Source organism: Melospiza melodia, chromosome 14, assembly GCF_035770615.1.
Source record: "Melospiza melodia melodia isolate bMelMel2 chromosome 14, bMelMel2.pri, whole genome shotgun sequence".
Classification (NCBI taxonomy): domain Eukaryota; kingdom Metazoa; phylum Chordata; class Aves; order Passeriformes; family Passerellidae; genus Melospiza; species Melospiza melodia.
In genome coordinates this window covers 19186564-19195987 of record NC_086207.1, presented here as the reverse complement: position 1 = coordinate 19195987, position 9424 = coordinate 19186564, and the positions used below count along the sequence as shown (strand labels likewise).

Genomic DNA, 9424 nt, shown 5'->3' with positions numbered 1-9424 from the left:
ATCCCGGCAGCCGCCCCTCCCTCCTGCCCTCCTTCCCTCCTTCCCTCGCTGGGAGCCCGGCAGCGCCCAGCCCCGGCACGGCACGGCACGGCACGGCACGGCGCGGCACGGCAGCGAGGACGGCCCTGGGGTGGGGTCCCTGCCAGCCTGCATGCCCATGGGCACCCAGAGATGGGTGAGGGTCGTGAGGGGGTCACCTCCACCTGCCCGGTTTAGGGGGAAAATCCCGAAAATTCCCACAGCCCGTAGCACGAACAGCTCGCCCTGAGCCCTCACTGCTCGTTTCCCCCTGCCCAAAATCCCCTCCGTGGCTGCTCCTCCTGTCCCTGGCCATGCCACTGTCATTGTCCCTGCCCGGCACGGCCCTGCAGGGACACCTGGCCTTGGGCAGCCTGTGTGACAGTGTCCCAGGCGTGGCAGCAAGGACAGAGGGTGCTGGCACTGCCATTGTCCCCCTTGGGCAGCCTGTGGGATGTGTGACAGTGTCCCAGGCGTGGCAGCAAGGACAGAGGGTGCTGGCATTGCCAGGACAGTCCAGGCTGCAGCTGAGCCCTGTGGGGACAGCAGGGTGGGACAGAAATGTGGTGAGCTTTCACACGTACCCAATGATTATCACCTGGGAGAGCAATAATTGAAATATCAGCTGTGAATTAGCAACCAGCCTGGAGAAATTGCCCTTTTTGGGGCAATTTCAGCCCAGGAAACTCAGCCCCTCTCATCTCCCCAGGTCCAGCTGGGAACCAGCTCCTGCGTGGATGCTGTTTGATGCTCTCTCCATTCTGGATTGAGCCCCAGGGTTCTTCCTCAAGTCCTTTGGGGCAGGAATCTCAGCCCAGGGCTGCCAACGCTGCCAGGCTGCTTTGGGAATTGCAGAGCAGCCAGGGACAGCTGGTGACACCTGGGGTGTCCCCGCTCCCCCCAGGGCAATGGCACACCAGCAGGGACCCTTGGAGTGTCTGCTGCCCCAGAATGGAGCTGGAGATGCTGCCCCGGCTCAAAACAACCAAGCCCTGCCTCGGTTTCCCCACCTTGGCCATGCAGGTCCTTGTGGAGGAGAGTTACTGCCCATAAAATGCTTTGGAAATGAGAAGATGCTGCTGTTGTGTTATTACTGTCATTAAAAACATCCCCCAGGCTCCCTCACTGGAACTGCTGCTGGAGAGGGAGGATTCCTACAGCCACAAACAGTCGAGTTTGATTTGGAGAGCCCTGTTTGTATGAGTGAAACAATTACAAACCAGCTTGGCTCATTTACTGCTGCCCCGGAGCAGTGAGCAGCTCCCAGGGCAGCGGTGCCATCCTCACCTCAATGCCCAGCCCTCTCCTGGCTGGCACAAAGCTCCAGAGCTGGAGCTGCTGCTGGGGAAAACCCTGTCCTGAGTGAGCCTCTGGCAAAGGGAAACTCCTGAGGGGATTTTGGGCAACAAATTTGGCAGCTCTGGGTGGCAGGGATGGCACTGAACCCACTCCATGGGCACACAGAGGGTTTCAGAGGGGACCGGAATGTGGCTCAGGTCACGGTGGAGGTAAAACCTGTGCTGTCCCCTCACAGGAACTCTGCTGACACCCCACAGGTTCCTGGGCTGGTTTTGGGACTGTCCAACCCGGCAGTGTGCCTGAAAATCCTGCAGGGTGAGCAAACAGGAAAGCAGAGCACCACAGAGAGCAGGGAAGGTGTTTGTGTGGAAACAGCTTCATTCATTTTATGAGAAAAATAAGGCAAACCCCAAAGTTATCCCTGTATGCCTGGAAATCCTGCAAGAGCACCACAGATAGCAGGGAAGGTGTTTGTGTCGAGACAGCCTCATTCATTTTATGAAAAATAAGGCAAAACCCAAAGTGATCCCATAGAGTTTGGGATACAAAGCTGTAGAGTTTGCAGAGGAGGGAGTCGCCTGCATTCCCAGAGGAACTCATCAGGGCATGATGGCAGTTGTGGTGGGGAGTTCAGGAACAGCCAGGAGAGGTCCAGCAGGGACCTGCATTTCCCACTGCTCTCCTGTGTCCTTCCCAGCTCCCAGCTGGAATATCCTGGAACACCCAGCCCTGGACAAACCCGAAGAGCAGCAGCAAACTGCACAAGGCAGGAGGTGGCTTTGGCTGTGCCACTTGAGAAGGGCTGGGTTTGAGGATGGAAAGTGGCTGTCCTGGCACCTTGGGAGGATAAACTGGCTCTGGAGCAGCCCAGGCTTGGCAGGGAAAGGCACTCAGGGTCCCCAGCACTTCTATCCCCTGCCCCAAACTCTGCATTTCAGATCCTGAAGTGCCCCCAGTGCTGGCCATGTGAAGGCAGGGATGGATTTAAGGAGCCTGGAGTGAGATGCCACTTTCCTGCTCTTGTGCCCAGGCCTTTTCCACCCCAACTCCACAGCCCAGCTGAGCAGGAGGGGATGGGACACCCCAGTGCAGCCCCCATCCCAAACCCTTGCTCTCTGGAAAATCCTCCCCTTATGTCCCTGTGAAAGTTGAAATATCAGGTGTGAATCCTCACCCTCCCCTCGTGTCCCTGTGGGCAGCAGTGACAGACACCAAAGGGAGAGCCCAGGGATCCCTACAGAACTGGAAAAGGAAAGGAAACACAGAGCACCGAAGGATCTGCAAGACTCCAATTCACTCTCAGGGGTGCAGGGAGGGCCCCAGCGGCCCGTGCAGCCCCCAGAATCATACAGAGCTGCCATATAGAGATCTCTCTATGTATATATTTATAGGTATGTATATATTTATAGTGCCCTGGCTCAGAACAGCCGGGCCTGCTTCTTCAGCTCGTTCCTCTTCCACAGCGCCAGGCGGTCGAATTCGGCCATGGTCATGCCGAAGATCTGGTAGAATTCCTCCTGGGACAGGTGTCTCTGGGGAGAAACAGGGGGCTGGGCCAGAGCTGGGCACCTGCCAGGGGCTCTGAGGGCATCCCCTGCCCGCTGGCACAAGGGGTGACAGGAACCCAGCGCTGCTCCCCTGGGAATGGGGGCACCTGCCTCCCTCCTGGCCCTGCCAGGGGCACAGGGGACAGCAGGAGCCCTGTGACAGTGCCCTGCCCCTGAGCACACAGGGAGATGCTGCTCACACAGCCCCACACACCACGTGCCAGGGCCACCCCCATGGGATCAGCTCCCTCTGTGCCCTGGCTGTGCCCAGGGCTCCTCTCACCTCTAACCGAGTCCTGTCCACGTCTTTGGGCAGCTGGTTCCTCCCCCTCGTCTTCACCAGGAGCAGCTCGTAGGGGTAAATCTGCACAGGGACAGGGACAGGGACACTGGGGCACCCTTGGGAACAAGGGCAAGGCCTCCTGCCCCCTGCATTTAACAGGGCTTGGGTGGCACAGCTGCCTGCAGAGCCCGGGTGGGACAAGGAGAGGTGGGAGCTGCTCTCAGGGTGACTCTGATCCACCCCGGAGCTCTGTGGTGGCTCTGGAACAACCAGCAGGAGTGACCCAGGCAGGGTGTGAGCAGCACAGCCCCTGCTCTGCTCCTCACCCAGGGGACAATTGTGCTCAGCAGCACCTGGGCAGGGAAGGGGCTCTGGTGTGAGCCCCACGGCGCTGGGATGGGGCTGCCAGGTCCAGGATGGAGCAGAACAAAGGCAGAGGGCTGAGTTTCCCTCTGCAGAGCCTGGGGACACACGGACACATCCCTGGGGCTCTGGCTGGTGGCCTCTCCTCGCAGCAGAAGGCTCTTACCTTGTACTCTGTGGGGAGAGCAGACAGACAGACAGACAGACAGACGTGAGCCCCAGCTCTGCTGCCACCACCCTGCCCCGGGGCTGCCTGGGCGGACCCCATCGTCCTGCAGAGCTGCCTGGGGGGGTTGGCAGCCCCTCAGGGTGTCCCCAAGGTGTCCCGGTGCCCCCCCTCACCTCGCATGCCCCAGTTGACGGCGTTGGTGCTGTCGTAGTGGAACAGCTCCGCGCTGGGAGGCTGCAGAGGGAAGGACAGACGGACAGAGAGAGAGGGGCTGAGAGAGGGAGGGAGGCTCCTCCAGACAGCCCAGGGGCACCTCCCACGTCCCCAGGGGGGACACCCGGGTTCCCACCCTGCAGCAGGGAAACTGAGGCACAGGGAGGTGAAGTGAGCGGCCCGGAGCTCCTGATCCCAAACAACCCCAGGACACAAAGCAAAGCTCTTCTGGGGGAAAGCAACACCAGCATCCCTCTGGATTTGCTCTGTGGGAGTTTCAGGGCAGACACTGCCTGGACAGGGCTCTTTGGACACCAATAAATAATGATTATTAATGATAATAAGAATTTTGGATTGGCACAGGGCAGCAGTGACAGCAGGGATGCAGAGGAGGGGGAAACAGGAGATCCCAGTGATGGAAAGGGAGCACTGGGGGCTTGGAGGAGCCTGGGACAATGGGGAATGCGTGGGAGAAGAGATTTGGGAAAGCCTGGAAGAGGGAGGAATGCCTGTGAGATTGAGGAATGCCTTGGAGATTAGGAATGCCTGGGAGAAGGGGGAATGCCTGGGAGAAGGGGGAAGGCCTGGCACAATGGGGAAGGCCTGGCACAATGGGGAAGGCCTGGCACAATAGGGAAAGCCTGGCACAATGGGGAATGGCTGGCACAATGGGGAAGGCCTGGCACAATGGGGAATGGCTGGCACAACAGGGAAAGCCTGGCACAATGGGGAATGGCTGGCACAATGGGGAATGGCTGGCACAAGGGGGAAGGCCTGGCACAATGGGGAATGGCTGGCACAAGGGGGAAGGCCTGGCAGCAGCAGGAGGCACTCACCCTGTGCAGCCCGTTCCTCCTGTAGGCAGGGAGCGAGGCCGATTTAGAAATGAGGGGATCTGCAAAGAAGGCACCAATTCCATCAGGGAAAAGCAGCAATGACAGCCCAGGACAGCGCCCACCCTCTGCCCCTGTGCTCCCAGCTCTGTCTCCTCCCAGCTCCAGCTCATTTCCAGCCCGTGCTGATATTTCTGTCCCCAAAATCCCCTTCCCATGGCACCCTCCCACCTCACCCTCCAGAGAACCCATTCTCCTCTCCCAGCTCCCCCTCTCATCCTCTCTGCCCTGCACCAGCTCTGTCCTAACCCAGCTTTCGAGGGCTCCTTTCGGCTTCCCTTCTCCCCTCCCAGGGCCCAGCAGCTCCTCCCGCTCAGCTCAGGATCCCCGGAGGGGCTGGGGAGGGCTGGGCTCAGGCACTCACCGCTGTCAGCCAGGTAATGGGTGCGGGGAGCTGCAGGGAGAGCAGAGCTCTGTCAGGGCCCCATCCATGCACAGCACCAGCCCCAGCCCCACAGACCCTCCCTGGGGCTCCCGGGGCTCCCTGAGCACCCCCAGCCAGCTCCACCAGGGCAGCTGTGCCACGAGGAGGGAGGGCATGGAACGGGCATGGCCAGCTGTGCTGCCAGGAGGGCAGGGAATGGGCATGGCCAGCTGTGCTGCCAGGAGAGCAGGGAACGGGCAGGGCCAGCTGTGCTGCCAGGAGAGCATGGAACGGGCAGGGCCAGCTGTGCCACGAGGAGGGAGGGCATGGAACGGGCAGGGCCAGCTGTGCTGCCAGGAGAGCACAGAATGGGCAGGGCCAGCTGTGCTGCCAGGAGGGCAGGGAACGGGCAGGGCCAGCTGTGCTGCCAGGAGAGCATGGAACGGGCATGGCCAGCTGTGCTGCCAGGCTCTCAAGTGCCCCCCAAGGGCAGGGCTGGGGGCCCGGGGGGCTCTGTGAGAAGAGCAAGGTGAGCGAGGCAGCCCTGGGGGGCCATCCCAGACCAGGTGACAGCACCTGGGCATGGCTGTGCTGCCAGACCCCCAAGGGACCCCTCAGGCACTCCAGGCTGCCCCCTGGGCAATGCCCCATCCCAGCTGGGGCACAGGGGGTGGATGGGGCCCTCCAGAGAGGCAAAGAGCCCAGCTCCATGCCCAGTTCCATGCCCAGCTCCATGCCCAGCATCTTCATCAGCCCTTTCCTCATCCCATTCCTCCCCCTCCACCCCTCCCGAGGGGCTGGGGCTGTGGTGGGTGGGACGGAGGGACAGAAGGACAGAGGGACAGCCTTACAGCCATTGAGGGAGCCCTCGTAGCCCACGGTGTGCAGGGCCTCCCTGCTGCTGGCCGAGCTGCGGGGGGGGGTCCAGGGGTCTGCGTAGGAGTTGGAGCGAGCCTTCATCTCCTCCCTCAGGATCAGCCTCCCGATGCCACTCTGGATCTGCCAGGGGGGAAAAGCCACCTGCCACCCTTCCTGTGCCTGCCCAGCCCTCCCTGGCACCCGCAGGAGGGCACAGCATCCCCTGGCATGGGCCGGGCATCTCCTGGGCAGGGGGATGCTGTCCCCTCCTTCAGAGCCTCTGACGGGGGTGGCCAGGAGGGGACAGATGGCCCAGGGCCATGGGGATGGTGGTGGCACCCTCTGGGGTGGCTGGGCCAGCTGGGGACAGTTTGGTGCTGGCTGTGCCCAGCAGGGCTGGCACTCACCTTGTGCATGCCCCGGTCGTACCCGTCCTCCTCCCCACCTGAGGAGAACCTCCGGGCCCGGGGAGCTGCAGGGAGACACACAGGGCTCAGGTGGGGACAAAGGGGGACAGGCAGGGAGAGGGGAGTCCCCAGCTCCGTGGGGACAGTTGGCTCCTGGACACTCCTTGGGTTTTGGGGTCACCTTGGCAGGTATCTCAGCCCAACCCCAGTTTTGTGTCCAGACCCAACTCAAAGCGGGGTTTCCTCCCAGAAAACGTGGAGCAGGAATGGGTTTCCCTTCGTCCCAGCCCAAGGGGGATTTGTTACCTTTGGGTGAGCCCTGGAAGGACCAGTACTCAGACTCAGAGTGGTAGTAGGGGTCAGGGGAGTAGGCAGGGCTGTACTTGGATGACTGAGCGATGTCCTCGCTGGTTTTGCTCTTGGTGGCTGCAGAGGGGGTGTCTGCAGAAGGAGGGGACAGAGCCAGGGTGAGGATCTGCAGAGATCCCCCCCAAACCAAGGCAGATCCTCTTCCCTCCCCAGGACTGCCAGGGATTTGTGGCTGGGCACGGACAGAGCTGGGAATAATCAGTTCAACTGCTGAGGCAGACAGAGGGGACGGTGACAAGCAGGGGATGTCACTGGGGTGGCTGGGAAGGGACCCAAATGGCTGAGAGCCCACGGCACCACAAGGGCTGTGTCCTGCACCGTGCTCATCCAGGGCCAGCAGCGCCACCAGGCTGTGCTGTGCTGTCCCCGGGAGGTGACAGAGGGGATGGAGGAAGGCTCAGCCCCAGCAGGGACGGGGCTCTCTGGGCTCTGCCAGGGACAGATGGCGGCAGAGGGGCTCCGGCAGGGGTGGCTCCTCATGGCAGGGACACACAGGCTGCTCGGGCTGGGGACAGAGCCTCGATAGCGCACGGGGGAGCCCGGGGGGAGCTCGGCTGCACCAGAGGCCGGGAGGGTGACAGGGGAAGGAGCAGCGGGGCCAGGAGGTGGCAGAGCCTGGCAGGCACAGGGCACCCAGCAGTACTTACAGCAGCAGGAGCAGGCAGCAGCAGGCAGTGGGAGACGGGCAGGAGGGAGGGGAGAGCAGGGAGAGAGAGGAGACAGACACAGTTACCGCCCAGGGGAGCTGCTGTCCCTCCGTGAGCAGGAGCAGGAGGGGACAGAGCCAGCCAGCCCCTCTGAGAGCCACCAAACACTGAGAGCCACCAAGCCCCGAGGGCCACCCAAACACCAAGAGCCACCCAACACCGAGGGTCACCAAGCACCCTCCCCATCCTGCAACACCCCCAGGCCTGTTACACGCTGGAGCAGCCGCCCACGACGGGCTGCATTTTCTCCAGGGCTGCATTTTCAACTGCAAATTGCTTTTTTCATCCCTTTTCCGAGGCTGCTCCGACTCCCTTACCCACCAAGGCCCCGCTCCCCCTGCCACAGCCATCCCTGGTGTCCCTGCCAGCCTTTGCTGCATCCCTCACCACAGGGATGCTCCAAAGTCACAGCTGTGATCCCTCCCTGCTGCCCAGAGCAGGAACACCCCACCAGAGCCCAGCCCACACCCTGCTGCCTGCCCCATCTCCCACCCAGCCCCTGGGCACAGGGCACGCTCAGGGGTGACAGGGGGACAGGGACGGACAGACAGACAGACAGACCGTACCGTGCCGCTTGTAGATGGGCGGTTTCCTGTAGATGTTGCTCTCGCCAGCAGCTGATGGGACAAGAGAGAGAGAAAGGGAAGGAAGAAGGGAGAGAGGGAGGTGAGTGCGGGCGTGCTGGGAGAGCACAGGACACGGGTCCTGCCGGTGCCACCACCCTCAGGTCACAGTTCCATCACAGAGACACCCCCGGGCCCTCCAGTGCACCGGGAGTGACCCGGGAGGGCCAGAGAGGGATCCAGGGAGGCTCCCTGAGGGATCCTGGAGTGCCCCGGCAGGGATCCGGGCTGGCATCTCCGGGAGGGCCCCGGGAGGGCCCAAGGAGGGATCCGGGAAGGCCCCGGAAGGCTCCGGGAGGGATCCGGGAGTGTCCGGGAGTGCCCCGGGCCGGCAGCCCTGGCACGGAGCGCGGTCCCGGCTGCCCAGCAGTGCCAGGACATGCAGCGAGCACCCAGCGACAGCATGCACCGGGGGCAGGGGCACAGCCTGGCAGCCGGGCACCGTTCTGGGGGTGCCAGCACCGCCTGCGAGCTACCTGGGGCGAGCCAGCGTCAGCCAAAGCCTCTTTGCACAGCACAGAGAGAGAAAAGAGCGAGTCGGGAGGGAAAGCGAGCTGGAGCAGGGAGGGGGCCATCCATAAACACCGCAGGGATGGGCAGGGATGGACAGGGCAGGGATGGGATGGGCAGGGAAGGGATGGGATGGGCAGGGAAGGGATGGGATGGGCAGGGATGGGATGGACAGGGCAGGGAAGGGATGGGATGGGCAGGGATGGGGTGGGAGCGGAGCTGGAGGAGCCTCCGGGTGTGCTCAGAGCACTGGCGATGCCCCGGGGAGGGTGCCAGGCTCTCGGGGCACGGGGAGATGCCCCAGCTGGGTGGGCGCTGCGGGGTCTGACCCTGCCGAGGGGTGACAATGGGCAGCTCTGCCTGCTCCCCAGCCCCCTGTCCCTTCCTGCCCCGTCCCCGGGGGCTGTGCGTGGCCGGGGCGGGGTGGCCCTTACCTGGTGGCCCCCTGCAATCCCTGCAGAAGGGGAGCAGGCATCTGGCAAGCCCAGCGCACGCTGGGGGGAGGGAGCGGCGGGCCCTAGGGGGGTATAAAATAGTCATCTGTAGCGGAGGGCTGCGCAAAGGCCTCTGGCAGACAGGCTGTGACCCTGGGGGAGGCAGGGATGGGGACAGGATCTCACCAGGACACTCATCTCGGTGTGGGGAGCAGTGGAGGGAGGGCAGGGCGGAGGAGGAAGAAGAGGGATGCTGCAAGGACCGAGCGGGCTCCGGGAGGCTCCGGGACCTCCGGGTGGTGATGGGGAGGAGGAGGAGGAGGGTTCAAGGTCCTGTTTATGGATGGCCTCTCCCAGGGGTCGATCC

The 9424-nt window shown here is 62.9% G+C and overlaps 1 protein-coding gene across 4 annotated transcripts in view; it reads right to left on the bottom strand.

The window, feature by feature from the left end:
* Positions 1–2594: 2594 nt before the first annotated feature.
* The window catches only part of ABLIM3 (actin binding LIM protein family member 3), a 44293-nt gene continuing 37463 nt past the window's right edge, over positions 2595–9424 (bottom strand). For 2 of the 4 annotated variants that reach the window (XR_010029499.1, XR_010029500.1), the window contains 9 exons: positions 8057–8107; positions 6721–6840; positions 6415–6479; positions 6001–6148; positions 5150–5179; positions 4729–4787; positions 3853–3913; positions 3148–3684; positions 2595–2849 (listed from right to left, as the gene is read on the bottom strand). Coding sequence is in view for 1 of the 4 variants with exons in the window: in XM_063169059.1 (XP_063025129.1) it covers positions 2736–2849; positions 3148–3228; positions 3677–3684; positions 3853–3913; positions 4729–4787; positions 5150–5179; positions 6001–6148; positions 6415–6479; positions 6721–6855; positions 8057–8107 (752 nt within the window). In the remaining 3 variants the exon portion in view is untranslated. Of the gene's footprint in view, positions 2850–3147; positions 3685–3852; positions 3914–4728; positions 4788–5149; positions 5180–6000; positions 6149–6414; positions 6480–6720; positions 6856–8056; positions 8108–9424 lie in introns of all 4 variants that reach the window. The other 2 variants (XM_063169059.1, XR_010029501.1) reach the window with 2 other exon arrangements.